The 24,666-nt window shown below is 35.5% G+C and overlaps 3 protein-coding genes across 4 annotated transcripts; 1 reads left to right on the top strand and 2 right to left on the bottom strand.

Annotated features, from left to right (window-relative positions):
* Positions 1–6,176: 6,176 nt before the first annotated feature.
* Positions 6,177–10,686, bottom strand: LOC133860082 (transcription factor ICE1). Its single transcript, XM_062295731.1, has 4 exons — positions 9,282–10,686; positions 8,541–8,765; positions 7,712–7,882; positions 6,177–6,599 (listed from the first exon to the last, which is right to left on the bottom strand). The coding sequence occupies exons 1-4, from the start codon at positions 10,446–10,448 to the stop codon at positions 6,516–6,518; spliced, it is 1,647 nt and encodes a 548-aa protein (XP_062151715.1). The 5' UTR covers positions 10,449–10,686; the 3' UTR covers positions 6,177–6,515.
* Positions 10,687–19,054: 8,368 nt separating this feature from the next.
* LOC133860625 (agamous-like MADS-box protein AGL81) lies at positions 19,055–19,975 on the top strand. Its single transcript, XM_062296195.1, has one exon. The coding sequence runs from the start codon at positions 19,055–19,057 to the stop codon at positions 19,973–19,975; it is 921 nt and encodes a 306-aa protein (XP_062152179.1).
* A 312-nt stretch (positions 19,976–20,287) lies between these two features.
* On the bottom strand, positions 20,288–23,721 carry LOC133860080 (short-chain dehydrogenase reductase 2a-like). Of its 2 annotated transcripts, none has more exons than XM_062295727.1 (3): positions 23,481–23,721; positions 23,267–23,338; positions 20,288–21,249 (listed from the first exon to the last, which is right to left on the bottom strand). In XM_062295727.1, exons 1-3 carry the CDS (start codon positions 23,498–23,500, stop codon positions 20,442–20,444), a joined length of 900 nt encoding a protein of 299 aa, XP_062151711.1. In that variant the 5' UTR covers positions 23,501–23,721; the 3' UTR covers positions 20,288–20,441. The 2 variants fall into 2 exon arrangements, with proteins under 2 accessions (XP_062151711.1, XP_062151712.1); XM_062295728.1 differs by having other exon boundaries at positions 20,288–21,246.
* Positions 23,722–24,666: the final 945 nt, after the last annotated feature.

Here is a 24,666-nt window from a genome sequence, read left to right as displayed (position 1 = left end):
TATTGGTCATTTAAAGATCAGAAACACATGTGGGTGTACATGTACGATCTATCTCACCCAATAAAAAAAAAAAAAAAATCGTGTATATCAAAGTCACTAATTTAAATCTCTTTTCACTTTTTTTTTTAATAAACATGTAAAAAAATTAAAAACAAAAAATACTCTGATATTTTTGTTTATTATTTTTTGTTTATTTTGTAAGCATCCAATGTTGCTTTTAATTGGGATGGACGTACAAATGGTAACACTTCTTTGGAGAATCGGATTCTTCCCATTTTATTGAAAAGAGTCATTTTTATAAGTTTATTTTATTATATTTAACAGTATATATACTTTTAACTACAAAATCCCTCTTCTTTTCCATGAAAATTGAAACGGAGAAAAAATGTAATTGAACAGGTGGTAAAGAGTTATGCGACGAATGGGCGCGGGTTTGGCATTGACGAAGTTGGCGAGTGAATGTGAAAGTGAAAGGAAATGATTGGGGTACAACCCTTTTGTACAACTTTGGCACAACCCACTCACAATGAGGTGGGGCCCATACACGTGGGCCTCACTTCATTGTAAGTGAGGGTTGTGCCAAAATTGTGATAGGGTTGTATATTTATCATTTTTCAAAAGTGAAACGTTGCTTGGGCTTTTGAAGAAAGTTCAGAGTTGAAACCAAGGTGGACCTCTCTGTCGCAAGTGTGCGTCAGTGTGTAGACTCCAGTGTTGCGTTGACCACTACAGAGAGATCGACGGTCTTGGCCATTCAATTCCATCTACATCTACATCAGTAACAACTGTAACATCACTATATTTTGTTTCCATGTAGATACGTCGTCGTTGATGATATTATTACTACTGTTCCCTTTCATTATTATTGCTACGGTAACGTATCATCCATCTACCTATAGGAAAGTTAAAAAAAAAAAATATCACTTACACATTTTATATACACTCACCCTCTTACATGTAGGCCCTACTTCATATGAGAAGGTGAGTATGTAAGTGATATTTTTGTAACACCCCACCAAATGTACCTCCCCCAGCGGGGCTCTAGGGACAATTTTATTGTGTGTTAGCATATCATTCATCCATCGTTATCAATATTATTGCCGAATATATGTGACACTTGAAAAATATGTCACTACATGGGGAGTTCATCCATCTTTTTTTACTAGAGGGCCGCACCCACCCACGAGGTACTACTTCATTTTATTATAACCAATATAAATGAATAATTGAAAGGAAAAAAGAAAAAAAGTGTAATGTAAAATTGAGACAATGAGCTCATAACAATGTATCATGACCTTTTAAAAAGCAAAGCCCTCTAGCAAATCATTCCAAAGCATTTAAATTCATTTAAAGCATCAATATACATTTCATATTTATTTAAGTACAAAGGAGGAGAAATAACATAATCATTGAAGTTGATCATCTCCGGCCTGCTCCGGCGAATTACTAAAGAAAATAATTTATAAGAAGCAATTTTATGGTTCACCCACAAATCTACTGTTTGAAAGCAACAAGTGTACCTCATCATTTAGATTCTTTAGAATTCTTTGGCCATCAGAATCTCAAATTGTTCTTTCCTTCTAGCAGTAAGCCACTTAGTATGATCAGAGGTATTCGCCCCATCAAAAACCACCTCGTGTATGGGACTTCCGACCGATACACCATCTGACAATGCAACATAAAATTGAATATTCCTTGTAACGTCTCATTTACAACAAAGAGAGATGAGCAATATGAAAAACCATAACTTTAAGCAAAAGAAAATTAGCAATTAAAGATTGAGATGCATGTAATGTGAAACAATAAATTACAAACAAAATATTTATGGCAATGCTAAATGGAGAAATCACATAAAAATATCTTCCATAATTAAAGTGGAGTGGCTCCATGAAGATAAAAACAAAAAAATAAAAATAAAAAATATTGATAACTTTGGGAAATTAGGAAGCAATTTGATAAAAGGTCAGACCTCATGGACCAATAGAGTATTTTTCCCTAAAACCATATAAGAATATTTAAGTTGGAGTCAATACTTAGATCTTAATGAAGACAAGCTCGAGGTTAGATCTCAATCATGATATATTTATCTTCTCCTTGAACATATAGTTATGGGTGATTTCAGGCCTATTGCTAGTTGTAATGCACTTGTAGTTATGGGTGATTTCAGGCCTATTGCTAGTTGTAATGTCCTTTACAAGTGCATTACAAAAATCTTGTCCAATAGAATGTTGCTTGTTCTTGATTTGGTGGTCAGTAGAACTCAGTCAGCTTTTATCCTGAATAGAAGCATATTTGAGAATATCCTATTGGCTCAAGAATTAGTCTGGAATTATCACAGAAATGAGGGTTAGGCTGGTCAGCCTAGATGTACCTTGAAGGTGGACTTGATGAAGGCTTATGATTCTGTAGATTGGAAGTTTATGGTTCATTGCCTCGCCTGTTGTGGGTTCCCCGCCAAATTTGTTAAGTGGGTTAAGATGTGTATAACCTCTCCAAGGTTTTCTATCTCACTTAATGGGACTTTGGTAAGGTATTTTAAAGGCGAAAAGGAGTTGAGGCAAGGGGGTCCCTTATCCCCCTACCTTTTTGTCATTGCTATTAAAGTCTTTTACAGAATTTTGGGGGAGCTTACTCGGGAAGGTTTGGGTTTTAAGTTTCACCCTAGGTGTTCTAAGCTGGAACTCACTCACCTTTGTTTTGCGAATGACTTGCTTATTTTTTCTGTTGCTAATCTTTCCTCCATCTCTATTATTAAGGATGCATTATTCAAGTTTGAGGTGCTGTTTGGTTTGAAGGTCAACCCTTCAAAAAGTTATGTTTAATGTTTTGGAGTTTCAGACAGATTGAAGGCTTCTTTTTTGGAGGACTTGCATATGAAGGAAGGGCAGCTTCCTGTTCGGTATCTTGTGTGCCCTTGATTTATTGAGAAAATCACTAGCTGAATGGATTCTTGGACCTCTAAGAACCTATCTTTTGCTGGTATGCTGCAATTACTTTATTCTATCCTTTATAGTCTTCAAGTTTATTGGACTGGTATTTTTATTATTCCAAAGAAGATTATAAAGGATGTCAATCAAAAGTTCAATCAGTTTATTTGGAATGGCAAGGATGGGAATGCTGCTAAGGCTAAATTGGCTTGGAATGCTATTTGTTATCCTAAAAAAGAAAGTGGTTTGGGTTTGAAAGATTTAGAGACCTTGAATATTTCGTCTATGCTGAGGCATGTTTGGTGTCTGTTTGCTCGGTTGAGTTCAATCTGGGTAGCTTGGATTCAAGCATACTTGCAGAGAGGGAAAAGTTAATGGAGTGTAAATATCCCTCAAAACAATTCTTGGTGTTGAAGAAAAATCTTGAAACTTTGAGGTCTTGCTATAAATTTTCTTCGTTTTGAAGTTGGAGAAGGAGGTCGTATCCACATGCGGATGGATAATTGGCATCCTCTTGGAACCTTGGTTGAGAGATTTGGGTTTAGAATTGTTTATGATTCCCATAGCAAACTGGAAGCCAAGCTGAATTCTGTTTTAAAAGATGGTGCTTGGTGTTGGAGGCCGACTCGGTCTCATGTCCTTGTTGCGATTCAGAGCAAGCTCCCTGTAGTGAGGCTTGGTGTAGTTGATAAACCGATTTGGACTATTGCCAGTTCTAGCACTTTTGTTAGTGTAGATACCTGGGATTATTGATGTGAATTTTAATTGTACTCGCAAGTGCACAAATCGTTTGCAATTAATGGATTGCAAGTGCGAGATCGATCTCACAGGGAATTGTGTTTTTGAAGAACAATTTTGTTTCTAAACTAATTAAATCTTAACCTTGTTCCAAAAAATGTTTGATTTTTTTTTTATAAAAAGAAAACATAAACTAAATAAAGGAAAATAAAACAAAGAAAAAATACTAAGGTTTTGGAATCCACATTCACCGAATCATAACAATATACTCCATGTTCATCAATATTAATCTGAAGTTCTTACAAATTAAAGTCTTAAGTATGTTTTACTATGCTTCAAACAGTTAATCAAAACATCTCATGTATTCATTCTTTACACAAATCACAAAAGATACCCAGTTTAAACCAAATCATCAAATGTATCCGTAAAATAAATCACAAGAGATATCCAATTGTTTTGTAAATAAAAACCAAGCAATCAATTATGTGAAATTATATCAAATCATCAAATGTATCATTGAATCACAATAAATATCTAAGAATCATTTCACACATTGAAAAGAAGTAAAACAATTGAAATATTAAAACCAATAAAATCAGACAATAAAAACTTACGTGAAAGTGTTGTTGTTCTTCATTGACGATGCTTCATCCTCAACCTTAGTTCAGAAATTAGCTACACATGACTATTGAAAGTAAAACCTAACCTAAAAAAAAAAAACTAAACTAAAAAGAATAAAATATATTTATCTCTAGCTTCCCTCCTTTTATCGAGACTTAGCAGTCTATTTATAGGGAGCAAACAAATCTTAGAAGCCCTAGAAATTCTAAAAAAATTGAAATTCTAAAAAAATTGTACTTCAATCTCCTAGTCAAATTTAGAAGCAATCATAATACAAATCAGAATAGGATTCGTCAAGATTTGCGTTCTAATATTGCGGGACACTTTTGGCATAGCAGACGTTCGAATTAGGAAAATCCTATTTCACAATGATTTGTATTTTTTTGAGTTAGCTTTCCAACGCTACTGGTTTCAACTTAATCCGATACTTGAGAGAAAAGTTATGGCCAAAATACTATGACATGTGCAGAATCTAAAATTTAATCCAATTCGATTTTGACTCCAATTAGAGAAATTTTGATTTAATCATTTCAATGATTGGTTAAACATAACCACATCATCCAAGTTTTCTTAAAGTGTGCTTTTTTCCAAGCTTTGCACTTTTCACCTTAAAGTTGCCGTTTTCTCTCAATGTCCTGCAAAAGACTAGGATACAAAAACTAACCAAAAACATTAGATAATAACAAGGCTAAAGGTTTAGCATATGCAAATTAGGAGGTCCAAATATACAATATTTTGCACTCATCAATTATCTTCGGAGAAAGAAGGATCATGTTAGTTGGTGGCCGTTGGTTTGGCATCCACATGCTATCCTGAAACAAGCCTTCATCCTTTAGTTAGCCATTTATAACCGGCTTTCTATTGGAGATCGGTTGCTTTCTTGGGGATTCAAGGGTGATACAACATGTGTTTTTTGTCGTCATGGTACCAAAAGTCGGGATCACTTGATCTTTGAGTGTGGGTTGAGTTCACAGATTTGGAAGACTTATTTGTAGAGATGTAATGTTCTGGATCCTCCTAATGTTTGGGATGATGTGATTGAGGAAGGTTGCAACCACTGGAAAACTAAGTCCATGTTGGGGTTGACTTGCCGATTGGTTCTTAGTGCTGCTGTCTATGGTCTTTGGAGGGCTAGAAATGAACTTAGATTTGGTGGCCATTCGAGAACTGAGGAACAGATTTTGAAGATGATTTTTTGGGAGGTGCGGTTTCGGCTTTCCGGAGAAGGAAGATTCAATAAGACTTCAGAGAATGTTAAGACTTTGTTTTAACTGGAATATTGATGTAAATACTCTGGTTTAGTTTGTGGTGGTTTGTTGTTTGTTTCTAGTTGGTTTACAGAGGTTTTCTCTGTTTTGTAAGGTGTTTTTGATGTGTTTTGGAAGTTTTGGTTGTATAGATGATTCTTTTTGTTAATAATAGTTCTACTTATTCATTAAAAAAAAGAATAGAAAAAAGAAGAAGGCATACATATAGACTTGACTGTGACGGGTTTTTTTGCATTTTTCTGAGATCTCGTTGGCGATAAACTCTTATGAATATACTGATGGCAAACGTGCTTTATTCGTTTTTGTTGGTTATAAATCATGTATTGCAGATAATACTATGACAGTGAAAAATATCAATTCTGGGTGTGATGAGAGAGGATGCTTTGTTTTTGTTTAACTCTAATTACTGGTAAGACAGGGAGAGAGAGAAGAACAAACTGAACCAAGATTAAAAGACAAACAAGTGTGTTTAAGTAAATTTAGTTTCCAAACTATGGATATTTTCATTATTTCACATTAAAAATGAGTGTCACATGCACATTTTTTACGACGATTGGTAGTTGAAGGGGATTAGATTTAAGTGTGACAACGTGTAAATGAATGATAGTTGAAAGGAGTTAAATGTAATTAACCCAATAATCAAACATGGGCAGTGAGATTCTAATAAAATTATTTCCATACAGAATAAGTACAAGAGGAAAGATTTACTCCCAAAGCTGAAGATACTTGAGAAACACAACAAATTCGATCGCTATGCTTTGAAACACGATTACAAGAAATATCCACTAATGATAGTAAATCACGCTTCAAACATTACCTGACCTACTTGACCTTGGTCTGTGCGCAACTTTACCAATGGGAATGAGAAGCAAATGCATTTACAAACTACTCCACGTACAGCACTACAGTTAGTTCCTCCATTTCTAATTGGTTGCATTTACAAAGCAAGCACTCACTCGAGCTACATCATACCATGGAAACCAGCCGAATCCAAAAGTACCGCTTTAATTTGCTCGGGCAATACATCCTGGCCTTCCCTGCATTGCTGATCAACAATGAGAAAAAGAATTAAGACTTTCGATGACCATAATCAGCAAAGCAATCGACACACTCTACATTGATAAAGAAAGAAGTCAGGCCACAATCACAAAAGGAGAAGCTTCGTGGACCATGCATAAAGATGCCACTAACCAAAATGCGATAAAGGGTCCCTTTATTATTGCATAGCATTTCTAAGAAATCTTTTTATTTATTTTTAATGACGTGGAACCTTATCAAGGCAGGGCCCTTCGAACCCACCCCTGGAAAATAAACTCCGTATACACGACTCCTCTGCCAAAACCGTGTATCAGGTAATCCAGAGGAATTCCTAGTCCGAAATTAAACTCATAATACCCTAACCTACAGCTCATCCCAAGCCCACCCTTTGATCACTAGGCTACAGCCTGACGGGTTTCTAAGATATCTAACATGCATTACTATAGCATCTTATACCAGCCAGTTTGTAACTGACCACTTGCAGTAGTCTTTTTTTTCAAATTACCAAGAACCTGCTTTGCGTGGTGGAAAGAGCGAGAAAGATCACAGAATCTGACTAGAAAATCAGATCTCACTAGATTTGAAATCTTTGTTTCTATTTTTTTTAATCTCCACTTATTCAGCCAATTTTTTTTTTTAAGCCTTTAAAAAACACATTAAGGGACTTCCATGTTCTCTTTTCCAATAATATACTGTCATCCTTTCAGCAATGACAATTCTATCATACATAATTTTTCTTGGTAGTGGCTTCACCTCCATCCATCTGCATCATGATCCTGAGACCTATGCATGTGGACTACCAGTTGTACTCTGCATGAGAATCAGAAATGGCAGAAAGGCCTATCTCTTCTCTCTCCAATGAGAAAAGGGAGCATGGGCTCTCAATTTCAAGGCTTCCTCATAGATAATTTTCTATTTAGAAAATCGGTGTTGCAAAATTCAAAAGCAATAAAGTCAAGTCCACAGTAGATGATTATGGCAGTATGAAAAGATGCAGGTACAAAGCACCAAAAACAGAACATACAATAGTGTGGAATCTTTCTCATGCTTCATAACCAAAAGATGAATTCTATAAAACCAATGAAAGCCTGACTTTTGGCATCAGAGGAAGAAGCATACCTCAGCTCGGAACACATCCAAAGCAAACCCATTGAAACAGCTAATTACAGCCTGCTGGATGTCCAAACCCAGGTTGTCCAGAGCCCTCATAGTGGAAAGCAAGAGACCTGGTCTGCGGGAACAAAACATGTGTATGTTGACAGCTCTCCCTTCCCTTACCCTTACCTCCACCTATAACATAGAGAAACCAAGCAAAGTACGGCTCAAACCAAAGTAATGAATTACCATAAAAAAAGGGATTTGGTATTACTTGAGAATAATCGACCATATGCCACATAAGGAGTAGAGTATGTGTCTGAGATAAGGAAGTGAATGTTAACTGGACCATGCCCAATTAAAGTTTAAAGGCTTTGGCCTCACTAATATATCCTATGTTTTAGTTCAAAGGGCAGAAAAAGAAAGACAAGAAAAATACTTACTCATCCTATACACTATAAAGCTTATGGCATCATACTACAGGACCATGCAGCAGCACATATTACAAGTTGATGAGCTTACATCTTATTGAACAATTAGCGAAAGTTAAAATTGTGATGCCTACTGGTCTATGTAACATGCACAGTACTCCATTTATAAGATTTTTTGGACATGTCGGTCAAACTGATAGGATGCAAGTAAGAAAACCATATGAACACCAATAAACATTTGCACTTTACTCCTGTTTACATCTAGAAATCAACAACACTTGCATCCAAGTCCTCGTTAGGTAGGTGAGAGTTCCAGAGAAAATAAAGATGATAGATAACAGCACATTTCCAAACTTACAAGCATCAAGCAATTAATGAAAAACCTGAAAATGTCACATGAGCACTAAGATGGGTGAAATTACCCTTGCAGGTTGGTTTTTAGGGCTTGGCAAGGAGCTGGGACAAAGTTCTTCCTTGACACGGCAGGGAAGGGTAGGCAGAGTTGGTGTCAAAGAGTGAAAGCTTGTAGAAGGTGGCAGCAAAGATCCAGGTGGGGATGACTCCAGCTCATTGTGTAGATCATTGATCCTTTGCAAAAGCTCCTTTAAGTAATCGATGGCATCTCCAAGTATTGAGGCTCTATCCATCTGTGAACAAATAAGGATAATCATCAGATATTATGGCCAGCGGATGAAGGACTACAACTTAATTAAAGTCCAAAAAGAAAAACCAAATAATGAAGTGAGAAAGAAACTCCCAAATGGTCCTCGGTCCAAGATGTTCAGAAATCAAGATCAATTGTGGGATTTGACATAAATATTCTAACGTCTCGGCGTTCTTAAATATAGAATGGATCATAAATCTACTCAAACTTAAAATTGGTTGACTTTAACAAACTGTTTGAGATTTCCCAAAGTTCTTTGGAGAGAGGATAATAAGGGACGTCATTCTCAGCTCTTCTATGGTCGGTTGGTTGGTCCATAAATTCCATTTCAGAAATGTATAGAGCATCTAAACCCAACATGCTGCCTTCTACACTCAATGGTCTTCCAATACAAAGTAAACTCACAAGGTAACTACTAACCAACACATACAATGGGGAAAAAAAACACTCAAATTAAGCAAAGTGCCAAAAATTTAAACCCCCTGAAATTACTTCATACCTTGCTAATCTTGGGTACAACAGACCTAAGCATGTAGAGCCTATCATTAAGCTTCTTCCTCCGCCGCCTTTCCGCCATCAGATTCTTCGCCGGCAGTCCCTTCTTCTTTCCCTTCTGGTCCCCACCCGTGACAGCACTGTTCGCATTAGAGTTGCTTCCACCATTTTTAACTACTTCCTCCGCCATACCTATACTATTCTCATTAAACTCATCCGAATCGTAATTCAAGCCCGAAACATCGATGCTCGCTTCCTCAACATCACCTGCCTCGTTCTTCTTCCTCCTCCTACTCTCCAAATTCTCCGAATTTTCCCCGAACGTCGCACCCGACACCTGCAAAGTCCCCGAATTTTCAGCGCCATGCCGAAGAGCCGCTCGCTTCTGAAACAGAGTGGGTTGCGTACCCACTTGAGGGAAAACCTCAAGGGGTCGCAGAACCTTTGCTCTGTTTAGTAACAGAGAACTCGCTGAGTTATCGAACCCCTCGAAACCGGCTGGACTAAACCCGCCAGTCAGCCCGGCGGCGGTGTCGGTTATCGGCAGCAACCGAGTTGGTTGAAACTCAGTGGCCGAACCCAGCTCGGGAGCACCAATCTGGGGCTGAGAATTCAATCCCGGGAAGCCCATCAAAGCAGGGGAGTTGGAAGCAGCTGGGTTGAACGGGCAGAGAAGACCGCTATCAAGCCCCAAATCGAAGGCATTGTCAAAAGGGTTGGTGCAAACCGCGTTTATGAGCGAAGAGAAGCAAGATTTGTGGGCCAAGAAGGGTGACTGTGACTGTGAGGGGTCGAGGGTGAACGCCTGTGACGGAGAGCAGGAAGAGGACGAGTCCAAGGGCTGCAAAAGAAGGCTATTGGCGTCGTTTGGATTGGAGCAGAAGCTAATGTCTCTGATATCTTGTGGGTTTGGGAGGCCATGGAGACGGTTATGTAGGTCCTGGCGAGGTGGGTTCAGAGCAGCGTTGTTGTTGATGTACCAGTCATTTTCGAGCATGGACTTGTAGGAAGAGAGAGGAACACCAAGACCCATGTCCTCTTCCTTGCTGGGCTCGCCTTCATTGTTGGTTCTGGTCCACGACGCTGCGTCTTCTTCTTCTTCCCCACCTCCACCTCCACCGCCTCCTCCTTCCATCCAAACGAAACCGTTTGCAGCAGCCCTCGGTAGCATCTCTCTGCGTTTCTTTTCGAGAGAGAGAGAGAGGGAGTTGGGGTTGAAGAGAAGGGGGAGCGAGTGAGAGAAAAGAGGAGTGGCTTTTTCTATGGATCAGAGTTCAGAGAATCATTTTAGAGAAGAAAGAGGAGAGATTCGAGGTTTGAACGTTATGGAATGCAAAGGTACTGAAAATATTAAAAACAATGAACGGAGAGCGCTGTCTGCTTGTGTTATCTATGCGTCTGCTCTGACCTATGCTAGCTGCTACTAGTTTCCACTTTTATTTTTTATATATATATATATTTTTTTAACAATTCTGCCCCTTTTCATGGAAATATTTCTATATTTGCCATGTTTAGTTAAAAAATCTTATTTCCTATGTTTTATTTTTTATTTTTTGAAAAACAACATTGACAAATTACTTAAAATACTCAAAATTTTACATTTATGTTATATCAAAATATTTTTCCGAACATAAAACATAAGAGTAATGCTACAAGTATAATTTTTTATAATTATTTTACAACTTTTAATACATCTCAACTACTAAAAAAATTTATTATCTTCAACAACATCACGGCACATACCAAAAGTTATGTCTAGCATTTTTTTAAAACAAGTAATATTACATATACAATTTTTTTATAACTTTTAACACATGTCAACGTGAGATTATAATCGCATCGCAACTAGGTGGGTTTTTTGCAACATTGATTCCAATTTTTACTGGAGTGTAGTTTGAAGCGTTTGGTTATAAAGCTTTTAGTTAAAAATAAATAAATAAATAAATTAAAAAAAAAAAAAAAAAAAAAAAAAAAAAAAGTCGAAAACATTCAAATCACATGTTAGACACAAGTCAAAAGTTGTAAATAAAATATTAAAAAGTTGAAAACATCTAGCGTTTTTCCAAAACAAAAAATACCTCTCAAAACAGATTAATAATATTGGACAAAAATTTATCCATAAAAAATTTCTTATAAACCAACTTATATAAGTGACACATACTTTATTAGACTAATTTATAAAAAAAATAATAAAAAAAAATAGCTTATTTATGTCCACGTTTTAATATATATCTGACGTGGTGTTTCCCATTAATTGTTTAAACCAATATCCTTTTAAAAACGTTCAGCACGATAATAAATGGATTTTATAAAATCAAACTGCGAGTATTAAAAAATTAATGAAATGCAAAGAAGTTTCTTTCCAAGTCAAGTTTGAATTTAAGTACCATCTTCTCGAACCGCTTGATTTGCTCCAAACCATAAGTCCAAGGGGTAACAGCGTACACTTTTATGAAGTTTTAGCATCAAGCCTTCTCATCGTTCCTCTATGAACAGTTCTATCTGCTCGCGCGAAAAGATGTTCAATCGAAATTCGAACAACCCATATAAAAAGTTTGGATTGTTCGAACATGAGTTTAAAAATGTGGGCTTGTCGGGCAAACTGTCAACTGCAATAACTACAATAGGCCAGCCCTATTGTCCTTCCTCTTCTAACCAAATTAGACAGATAGAAAGAAGCGAAGCGCATTTGTTATACATGCATTGCTTATAAGTTGAGGCAGAGAATTCTCAGATGTAGCCTTTCTTAAATGAGATCACATAGAGGATGCATTTTCTCGTAATTTCATTTCACTGCCTTGTCTTGAAAGATTCCCGACAAGCACCGATTTATGAGAGAGAAATTAATTAAGACGTACACAGAACTACCGGGACCAGAAGTGAAATGTTAATGGAGTTGGACATTTTTTCGAACTCAATATATATATATATATATATATATATATATATATATATATATATATATATATATATATATATATATATATATATATATATATTACACTGCTTTTGATTCTCACAATTATATGCATGTTTTTAACAGGTTGATTTTTTTTTTTATGTAAAATTTTAGAGTAATACTATAAATTTCATTTTTATCTCACACTGATTACTGCCGTTATAATCCTAATTAACAAACCTCCCTTGAATCAATTTTTATTAAAAAAATAAATAAAAAAAATTCAACAATTGGTCATTGTTCAAAAAAAAAAAATTAAAAAAAATCTCTAAGAGTTGGTCAGGATTACCATGTTGGTTTTAAGAGATAATTGTGATATAAAAATATAGTTTATAGCATTACTCTTATTTTAGGCTCAAATTTTTACACGGCCAATAAACTCAATACGAATCCAACACGAAATTAATGGGACATTAAGGTTGAAGTGTCTTACCCGTTTAATTAAATGTGTAGGTTAGAGTTAGCCTATATAGTTTTATATTCATGCAACGACACAATCCAAATCTGACGTACGCATAACATTTATGGCTGACAAAATTTTTGACATGACCCTTGTAGCCGACACGAACCTAACACGAAATTAACGGATTACGATTGAGAAGCTTGTCTCGTTTAATTAAATGTTTTAAATTATGATTGGTCTATATAATTTTATACTCTTAAGGTGCCTCAAAATAATTCAAACTCTACGTACGTGGAAAACACAAATTGCATCCGTTACTCACTCAAAACTTTATCATTTTTTTTCCTCATTTTTTAATTTGATTTAATTAATGTACATTTTTAGTTTTGTTTGGGCTTTGGGATAAAAGATTTGGGTGTACGTGGTCACAAATGACATAGAAAACGGCAAGAATTGACTGGCTGAACATGTATAGAGCCGCCGTGGCTTCCACGGAGAAAGAGAAGTTCCATTTGTCATTTGCCCTTTGCCATTTGCACCATGCAATGCAAAGCAAGACTTTGGAATAAATTTTGGAGAAGAAAATCCAAGTTTCTCGTGATTCCTCTCCATTCACCGCACCTACTCCCCAATCAAATTTGAAACTCCCTATCCCACTTTTCAATTCCCTCTTCTTCAACGATTACCCTGCTTCCCTTCCACTTGTCGCTCTCTCTCTCTAGACCTACGCACAGATTCTCCAAACTTCAAGATCCCTGACGATAAAGGATACAATCAAGACCAAAACCTCTAAGCTAACACAGCTTTCTGTTGGTTTCAAGTGCTTTTCATTATCAATGACAAACCTTTAACTGACCACAAGTGATAATTACGCGTCATTTTAGATTTGAATCCAACTGCAACAAAGGCCAGGCAAGCTGGCTGCGCCTCAGCTGGTTGCGTGGCCACAATTTATTTTCTTGCCAACCTCATCACAGAAATGAGGTTCTTTATACTCTTGCCAACCTTATACACAAATTGTTTTTTTTACGACACCTAGGCTAAGTTAAATCTATGCATAATTATACCCTTAAAACTGATAGAAAATATATTTTTTTATATAATTAATTACAATCAAATCGTACAATCTCATATATTCTCCTATGTATATGGAGAATACATTCTCTAACAAAAACACCCTTAGCTTATTTACATTTGACTCACCAGATTTTATCTCAGTTTTAGCTAATGTTAAACTTGCTAACTAAATGTGGGTAGTTTTTTTAATAAAAAAAAAATAACCAAATTTTATATATATTTTTTGTTTAATAAAAACTAATTCAAGAATTAGCTAGTTAAAACTTTCACATCTACCATTATTCTTTAACTAATATATGGGATGTTTATTTTGAATGCTCATAGTCATATTGCACACAGAATTTGAAATCAACTTAATTAGAGCGTGCTGTGTCTTTCTCTCTATTCACGCGATACTAGCGTGGATATAGAATTTGATACACACGTGGCACACATGCAACTAATTGGCCAAAGGGATTGAATAATCAAAGCGTGGGTCCTAGTACAACTACATGCAAAGGCCAAAGCCAAAATCATGGTTGTACCCGCCGTTTGGTTGCTCTGTAACTTGGCGGTATGCTCTCTGACATGTGAATTGGATATTGGATGAGCACGTGGCCATGGATGCCTATCTCAATTCTCAAAGGTTCCAACCTTTATAATTAATTAATTAAATTAAATATGCTTCTCTAGGAACTTTATACATACAAAAAGAAAAGCTTAATTATATTAATTAGCAACTTAATTAATCAAGACACCAAGAAGCTTTTGGAAGTTTTTGAATATGAAGCAGAGAGAGAACCGGAAAGAGGAAACAAAAAACAAACAAAAAGAGGAGGCAAGAAGGAAGGTGACGACTGACGAGCCCATGACCAAAAGAGGGGACCAAACGAAACAGCGGGACCAGTGCCATTATAGCTTTGAAAGCTCTCTTACAGGCCGGAAACCGCATCCGGCATCCCATTTGGATTTTCCTATTTATCCCCCATTGATCGCAGACCAGCCTTTTGTAGTTTTGTGTAGGTGAAACGCGCGTTTAACATACACAACTGGAATTAGTGAAGTAAACTCTTCCAATAAGATTCCACAAGTCTTGAGCAACGTTGATGCAAGTTCAAACCGTCCAAATATATATATATTGAGCGATATTAGAGATATTATGATTTTTATTATAAATTCTTTATGAATTGATATGATTATTCATGTAATACTTATCACGTTAACTATTAAATTTAATTGTAGCTAACGTGATTATATTATATAGATTAGAGATTGTCCTTTTTTTAAAAAAAACATATAAATTATAAATTGTCACGTCAATTTGTAAGTTCACACGACATTTACTATATTAAGTATTACATAATTAAATTTAGGAAAAAATATAATTAACCCCCTAAAGTTTGACCACTTTTTTAATTTTGTCTCTAATGTTTTAAAATTTGCAATGTGTCCTAACGAAATTTTCAAATTTGTCAATCTGGCTAATTTGTTAGTGATTTTTGTCTGCTCAGACGGAAAGGGTTTCACGTGCTCTTCACGTGATTTTTTCTATGCAAGCTTCTCCGCTTTACCCTTAACTGATGTATCTGTCCCATGTGAACATTTAATGCCAATTTATAAAAAAATATCGTGTGAACTTGCCGTTGATGTGTTTGTGCCATGTGAAATGTTAATGCCAGTTTATAACAAATTGTAGTAAAACAGTATATTATTACTCTTAACTCCAAACATATTTTGACCGCATTGTTGACCTCCATGGAGGCTTTTGTACTCCTTGAACATGTATATGTGCATAGAGCATGTATATAGAGGCCAATTTTTTGTATAAGTAGGGGTGGGAATGTTTCTTTAAATAAAAAAGGTCAAGAAAAAAAAAATCTTACCAAAAAAATTGCATTTCCTTAAAAAAAAATATAAAAGGGAGATAAGGGAGGCTAGACATCCCAATTTTTTTTTTTCTCAAAAGTTGGTTCTCAAATGATGTGTCACAATCCCATGTGATCTATCATTTTGAGAAATGTATCATAATTTTATGAGATTGTGACACATTATTTGGAAACCAACTTTTAGAAAAAAAAAAAAAAAAAAAAATTGGAATGTCTAGCATTTCTCAAATGGGAGAGGGGAGAAGGGGAGCATAGAGGTAAATGTTATTAATATCTGGTAAGTTACACGACTCATGATCCAAATAAAATTGAGGGAGCTAACTTTTATTCTGACCGGAGTGAATTATGCCCCGTCACACAATAAATGAAAAGAAGGCGAAAAAATAATCTAATTAAGCATTCAATCCAGCAGATGTTTTCCCCGTCCTAGGGCTCCCCCCACCTCAATCTTGATCACTTTTGGTAGTTGTTCTTTTAAAACTATTGTTATTTGAATTTGAGATATTATACATTGCCATTTCAATACATAATTTTTGATCATCTTTGTTTATTTGACAATTTTTAAGTTTTTTTTTTTCCAAAAAAAAAAAAAAGAAACAAGAAGCTAACTCACCTTGCCACATGAGCAAAGAGGTTAAGAATTATCTCTTGAGATTATAAAAATCATATCTATTTGAGTTTTAATAATAAGGTAGAATTTCATTTCACAAGGTACGACTATTTTAAGAAAAATGTTGACTTAATTCAACATTCAACATTTTTTGTTTTTTTTAATGTGTTAACGTTTAATACTATTGCATCAGCGATAATATCCTCAATGATTCATTCATTAAAAAAAAAAAAAAAAAAAATTGGAAGTAATTAGGACTTTGTGTCACAGTTAATTTTGACATACTAATTAAAATAATTAAATTTACCTTTTAACTTTAACTTGTTTTAGCTGCCGTCACATACGAGCTTAAACTTAACTTTTTCTTCAATCTCTAGACCATCAATCCAATTAATCAACAGATGTTTTAAATGTATAAATTAATTTTAGGGTTAAATATAGTATTGGAACTTGAGTTTTAGGCTTTTTTTTTAATTTAATACCTGGGTTTTTATTTATTTCATAGGTGGTACTTGAGTTAGAGGTAAAAACTCGTTTGGTACCTCTGTTATATTTTTCGTCTAAATATTAACAGTCTGCCACGTGTCAACTCTTGAAGTTGACACATGGCACTATATAATAAAAAATAAAAATTAATTAAAAAGAAAAAAAAAAAAAAATATTGAAAAAAAGAAAGAAAAAAACAGAATGATTTGGCCACCTGAAGGCAAAAGAAAAAAAAAATGATGAGTTTTGACCATTGGGGGTGGCCGAATCAATAGGGTATTTAACCCTTAATTTTAATATAACAATTTTTGTTTTCTATTTTTTTTTTTTAACAATAATATCTCAAGTTGTGAATACTTGCACAGACAGGTAGGCTTATAAAAAACCTCTCACATGCCTACTCGATCGCAATGAACAGGCAATTGGGAGGAATCTTAAATTACAAGGTTCCCAATTCAAGTTTGCCGAAAAGTTGCTTTCTTTAAATTAGAGTAATCTTGGCTGTTTTCTTTATGAATGCTTTATAATTGTTTGCTTTCCTCTATTTCTTCCCAGGAAAATTACAAATCGGTGAAAAAATTGTTTGGTATTTCAAAAGTTGGCAGACAAGGTCAAATTCTTTAAAATTTTCTCCCCAGATGTTTCGGGCTGGTTCTTAAGCGGCGAAGACGGCCCATCATCACATCCTTCAAACCAGAGCTCCACTAGAAGGAATCCCAAACCCAAACCCAAGCCCAAGCTGAAGCCCATATATCACCGACGTTCCGATATGTTGAAATCGGTGTCGTGAAGAGGGAGGGAGCAATTGTTAAGAAATCCACAAGGAAAGAAGAGTCTATCCAAGTGGCGTTAGGAAATAAGTCTTATTTTTTGCGACTTGGGAGATGTGAAAAATTAAAATGACAAGAAAAAATAAATTAACTAAAAATGATACTAAGATTTAAGTTGTCTTAATTTGAAGTATATCTATTGTAGGAGACGCAGATAAAATTTACTATTAAAGATAGTTACATGGAGAAAATTACTCAAAGCTCTAATACACTCGGATCTCCCTCTCTCTCAAGAAAAGAAAAACAAAGAAACTCTCTTCTTTTTTTTTTTTTTTTTGGTTAAATATACTTTTGGTCTCTAAATTTTGAAAACTTTATTTTTTTAGTACTTGAGTTTCAATTCGCATCATATATAGTACCTCAATTTTGAGAAAATACCGAATTAGTACCTCAGTTAAGTTTTCCGTTCAAAAACTAACGGCCCGCCACATGTCAACCTCTGAGGGTCGACACATGTTATAATATAAAAAAAATAAAAAATCTTTAAAAATTAATTATATTTTTAAAAAAAAAAATTAAAAAAGAAAAGAAAAAGAAGAAGGTTGGCTGCCACCCCCATTTTGGCCAAGGGAGCCACCCTCTTGACCGGTCTGGGGTGGCCGAACCAACCCACCATGGGTTGGTTCGGCCACCCCACAACAGAAAAAAAAAAGAAAAAAAAAGAAAAAAAAAAGAAAAAAAAAAAAGAATAAAAATTCAAGTGTTTTGCGAGCCACTTCTAAGGGCTACAAGGGTAGTTCAGCCACCCCCAAGGGCTACAGAGGTGGTTCGGCTACCCCCAATAGCCAAAACGATTCAATTTTTTTTTTTTTTTTTTTTTTTTTTTTTTGTGTCATGGGGTGGCGGAACCATCCATGGGAGTGGCTCAGCCACCCTCTTCTTCTTCTTTTTTTTTTCTTTTTTTTTTTTTAAAAAAAAAAGAAAAGTTTTTAATAATTTTTTTAAGTTTTATTATATTTTTTTTAATTTTAAAATTAATTTGTAAAGATTTTTTATTTTTGTAATTTTTTATATTGTGACATTCTCTAAACTGAGGTATCGTCTATGATGCAAATTAAAACTTAATGATTAAAAAATAAAATTTCCAAAATTTAGGAACCAAAAATATTTTTAACCCACCCCTTTTTTTTCTTTTTTTTTTTTTTAAATTTTTTCGGCAACACAAAGGAGGAAAATAGGCTAGTAAACTTCCAACTAAGCAAAGTTATTACTTTGGGAAAAGCTCTCCGTACAACCCAATTGCGCACAACCACTCACATTAATAGACCATGTGAGTGGGTGGATCTAGTGGGTTGTCACAAATTGTACATGATCAATCCCCTGTTACTACTTCTACAAGCAAAGAGCAAGCATCACGTACATACAGTGGCGTCATTTACTTATCAAAGAAGTAAAGTGCATTACCCTTCTTTTGCTCCTCATAAATCCCAAGTTTGTAGGACTGTCTGAAAGCTTTGTCAAAAACTCTTGTCTGAACGTTTTCTAATTAAGTTTTGATAACTCTGTCAAAAACTCTTGTCTGAACGTCTTGTGTCTGAGACAAGACCATGGAAAAGTCACAACCAAACCTGTCCAAACAAAGCGGAAAACCACGAAAGCGAGCCAGGGAGTTCATTGAAGATTCCCAGTCACGAAGAAAGACATTCATGAAGAGAGTTCCTACTCTGAAGCAGAAAGCCGAGGAACTCGCTGAGTTGTGTGGCATCCCAGTCTGCGTGGTCTGTTTTGGGCCTGATGGGATGGTCAATGTGTGGCCAGAAGACCGGACAAAGGCTGAAGCAGTTATCATGAAGTACAAGGAACGTAGCAGAGATTGTATGCAGAATCTAAATCTCTCAGGGATGTTGGAAACCATGGACAAGAAAGAGGAGAAGCGGCCATGGCACTTTATGGATAAGCTTTCACTGGAGGAACTTCAAGATTTGATGAGAAACTTGGACTCCAAGATACTGACTGTGGAGGAAAGAATCCAATTCCTAATAGGAAAAGCAGTTCAGATTTTTGAATTAGGAGCCGAAGAAGTTGGCCCATTAAGCATTGAGTTGCCTGATGATCACTTCAATGATTTGTATGGGATCAACAATTCTTATATGGAACATGAAAAAAGATCTGACTTTCCTGGCTTCAATGATGTCAACCAACCATCGCTGGCTCCTATTCCAGTCAACGATTGCTCCTACTTGGAAACGTTGATGGCTTCTGATGATCAAACAGATTTTACGATCCCCAGCACAGATACTAGTCGGCCACTGGGTTATTACTCTGAAGGTGAATGTAGCAGCAATTCTAGCACTACTTCTTGGCCTTCAGGAGGAATTCTGGAGACCAATTTGGGTAATAACTTCCTTTCCCATCAAGCCGGGGTCTGGCAACCAACGCCCCTTCATGAAGTTTTGCCAATTACAGCAGTGTGGCCAAGGCAGCCATTGCAGTCCCAGATGATCAATCGCTATGGCGATAAGTACTGATGAAAGTTTCAGATATTGATCTCTTGCTAAGAAAACCGCTAACACATTATTTTTTGTTTTCATAACTGTAGCAGCCAATCTGAGCATTATATGATCTCTTTATGTATTTACTCCTTTTTATTCAGTTCTTTTGGATAGCATTGTGCACTAAGAATGTGCATGGATAGCTCAAAAATATCACAGATTTATGAGAGCTGTGGCAAATTTATGAGCCTGGAATGATGGTGTGGTCAGTTTTGTCTTGTGGTCTATTTAATCATTTGCTTTTCTTCCTCTCTCTCCTTTTCTCTCCCTCCTTAAACCATTGCCAAATTTCACAAAGTTCATGTAATCATGTAGCAATGGACATCGAGTCCACCAAAGTCACAAAGAATGAAAATTAAGCCGATAACAATACATGCTCCAAAGAAGGAAAAAAGAGCAGAGACGTGCCGCCAGAATGGCAATATTACACGATTCTGCAATGTTAGACAATCTGGTCAGGAGAAGGGAAGCCTAGAGTTTTAAAGCAGGTGAACCCTCCATCCACAACTAGGTTATGGCCTGTTACATACTTGGCCTCGTCTGATGCCAAATACAAGGCAGCCCGGGCCACATCTATATCTTCACACTTTGCCCCCATGAGCTCCCCAAGACCATCCACAATTCCAATCACTTGCTCCTCTGTTGCACCTGGGTAAATTTTGGCTATTTGGCCCACAGCCATTGGCGTAGGAATTGGTGCTGGTGAAATGCAATTTATCCTGACCCCAGTTCGGCATAGCTCGCTGGCCACGAACTTCACAATCCCAGCTATTGTATGTTTGGATATTGTGTATGGATGCGGCCCAAGCCCCCCCATTAGCCCACTTATGCTAGATGTACATAGAATGGAGCCTGAGCCCACAGGTATCATCACTCGGGCGGCATGCTTTATCCCGGCTATCACACCTCGGACATTGATCTGCATGACCCGATCAAACTCGGCGAGGTCAAGGTCCACAATGCTCGGTGGGATCATTGACCCAGCTATTCCGGCATTGTTGTACATTATGTCGAGTCTTCCATGGCGGGACACGGCGACGTTTACGGCTTCTGCTACTTGGGACTCGACGGCCACGTCACATTCAACAAAGTGGGCTGCGGAGCCCAGGTCATTGGCGACTTTTGGGCCAAGTTGAGTGTCAATATCAGCAATGATCACTTGGGCCCCATGTTGGATGAATTCTTGGGCCGTGGCCTTACCAAGCCCGCTTGCGGCCCCTGTTATTAGAGCTACTTTTCCTTCTAGCCTGCTTTCAATCAAAACATATATCAATCACGGGATCCTATGAAACATTCGATGGAAGACAAATCTAATCGTGCCGTTCGAGAAACAGCTGCCTTTGTTTGTGTGCAAAACTGAATGCTCAAAAATGAAGATCGTACAAAAGTAGTTGTCCAATCAATTTTGAAATTATTCATTGCGTTTAGCCGTTTACGATGTTGTTGTGGACCCAAATATACGGGTATGTGACCCATTAAAAAAAAAGTGAAAGGCAAAGTGAAAATTTGTCATAATTGGACCATAAAGCATTGCCGTAAAATTTTGAAACTTTTGCATATTGCATGTGGCAGCACAGCATAATCGATTCTAATTTTGATTTGTCGGTATGAGAATTAGAAAGCAAACAGTCTCAGCTTGCACTATTTAATTTGTTGAAAAATAGGGAGGATCCGGAGCATTAAGCTATCATTACATGCAATATGAACAATTCACATGTTCATGAAATCGGAGTTTCACTTATTCGAGCAAGTATTTGAATCTTTTATCCGAGAATCCGAGATATTAGTACTCTTTTACAAGGACTAAATAGTTCATTGTACTTTATCCGTAAAATATAACAAGATTTAACAAATTTTGAATTCCATAAGGAACAAAGAAATAGATAGCTTGCCATATGCCGGGATGGATTTAGATGGGGCTAGTATAGGTCATGCTCCCCTCAATTTCCAAAAATAAAAATATAAAATATAAAAAATAAAAATAAAAATAATTAGATAAAAATAAAAATTTAGTCTATTGGTCCATACCAACAAATTTTGTTAGCCCTTGACTCCTGTCCATAAAAGCTTCTGGCTCCATCCCTATCTACATGTTCGACAATATAGAACGTGCTAAGTAACTTAGACGCACCATTTCTTGCACTTGGTGACAGATTGTTAGATGTAAGTATCAATCCCATTTCTAGTTACATGTGTTTCACATGATATTAGTGAGTATCTCTTTCTTATCTCAATCAGTTTGAGGGATCTAACAATCAAGTTGACAAGAGGAGATGTTTACTAATTAATTCTAAGTAGTTACAACGCGAGAAGGGATTATTATGTATAAATCTTCCTCCACTATATTTACAAGTGCATGTAAGCATTGTGTTTCTTAAAGAGACAGGCTGTTAGATAAAATTAAAATTTGTCACCTTTTTGGGTGCATTAAAATCAACTCACTTTTAATTATCGACACTTAATACGTAAAATGTTTAATATTATATTAAACCAATACTTATTTAAAGAGTTTAAACTGATAGAAAAAGATAAATTTAATCATTTAATTTATATTCTAACAGAAACAACACAACAATCGTGTACTATATAAATATATATGTATAAATATATATACAACGGGTGAATCATGTGTCCCCGAGGCTTTCAAGAAAATGAATGAAATGGACTAAAATTGTCGACTACTATTGAGTATAACAAGTAAACAATCAAGGATTGAGGGGAAAAAAACGTGCTGACGAGATTGATGTATATGATAACTTTATCTTTTCCTTGAAGTTGATCCATATTCTATGTTTGGGTAGTTGGGGATAAGAATGGTATCCAATCTAAGCTTCAATTATCATCAATTGCACGCGCAAAAAAAAAAAAAATAAATAAATAAAATTTGTTAGCTAGATATATATCATTTTAATTTGAAAGTAAAAACAATTGATATTTGGTATATCATGTCTACCCTAATCCATATATATATTCAACCTTATAAGCAATCATTTCTTGAGATATTTTATAGATTTGGTTAATGTAAAAGAAAAATTCCTTAAACCCCACTCGGTCAAAATGTACAAAGAAAAATTAAAAAGATCAGGCTTTATTCTAAATTCATATTAATTTGAATCATTTCAAGGATTCTCATTTTTCCTCATTACGAGAACCATGAAAGGGTCAACGTGGATTTGTTATGTTGCACTTCTTTAAACAAGAAGAAGAAGAAAAAAGAAAAGAAAAGAAAAAGAAATCAAGTAGAGGTGGAGTAGTAAATGAACTGACCTTCCTCTGCCTCCGGTTGAATAGAATCTCGTACGTTTACAAAGCAAACCATCAGCTATAAACTTGAACTCTCTGAGAAAGGGCAAATATATAGTACCCCTTAGTAGTTTTCACATATATTAATACCAGCTTGATAAAATCTAACAGCTGGGAAAAAAGACATGGAGAATTAGGAGCAAGAGCTAGCTAGTTTGAGCTTTAAACAGTTGCAGACCTGGCTAATGATCTGAGCATATCGACGGCAGGGATCTGATGGAAGCACTGTATATATATAACACTGTCTAGACTTTGCTGGATCTCAAAAACCCCGGCACTGAAGGATGAGAAGCGAAGTATTTATTGGAGGAGGAAGAGAACGTTTTTGCAGTTGTGTTGGACACGCATTTCCATGCACACAGGAGGGAGAGAGAGAGAGGAGCCTTTTTTCTGGGCAGAAAGAGGGGATGACTTGAACATGGTTTGGAGCATTTGTGACCTGTCCTATTTAATGATCATTGTGAATGAAACAGTGAGGAAAATTAATATAATTTTTTTTTTTTTTTACTTCTTTATTAATTTAAAAGGAACACACCACTAATGCTTCAATCCTTTTTTTTTTTCTTTCTTCCACTACAGTGGTAAAGGTTTAAAAAAAAAAAAAAGTTTTTTTACCGTGGTAGTGGAAGAAAAAAGTTGAAGCATCGGTGGCCTTTCCCTATAAATCTAAAGAGAAAATATAAAACATTTCATTTGATTAAAAAAATAAAAATAAAGTTTCCCTTTTGTCTTCTCCTTTCAAAATGCCGTCAAAATTGTTTTTATTTTTATGTAAAGTTAAAATATTTTGTTTTAAAAAAATATATATTAACAAATGAATTAATCCTAAGTCAATTTAAATAACATAACAGTATATTCAAAATGTTACAACTTCTATAATGTTAAATTAAATTTAAATCATAAAATAATTTCTGTCGGTTTCAAGTTAAATGCAAAGAATCATGTTCCAAGCTAAACACGATGACAAAAATTGAAAGGTGTAAGTTTGTAACTTATTAAGGAATGTATAGGATTGCGTGAGCAAAAGAAAATTTTAATTATTCTTTCATTTAAAAATAAAACGGGAGACGAGATATTCAAACTAAAATATCCTCCTTACCTTCTATATGAAATAAAGAAAGGAATATTTTATCCCTTTTTCTTTTTACGTTACTAGCCTAATGATTCACAAAAGTCAAATCCTTGCCTCTTTAACAAAGAATTATTCACTCATACAATTTTCGTGAAATTCCATTGGAAACAAAGAATTACACTTCGATCTGTAATTTTGTGGCTTTCTCATTTATTTGGCTAGCATGGGGCTTCAATAAAACTTTTATTATTATTATTATTGAAAATCAGGACAAACATTAATTATTCAAAAT

Source organism: Alnus glutinosa, chromosome 2 (assembly GCF_958979055.1).
Source record: "Alnus glutinosa chromosome 2, dhAlnGlut1.1, whole genome shotgun sequence".
NCBI classification, from domain to species: Eukaryota; Viridiplantae; Streptophyta; class Magnoliopsida; order Fagales; family Betulaceae; genus Alnus; species Alnus glutinosa.
This window is presented reverse-complemented; position numbering and strand designations above follow the sequence as displayed.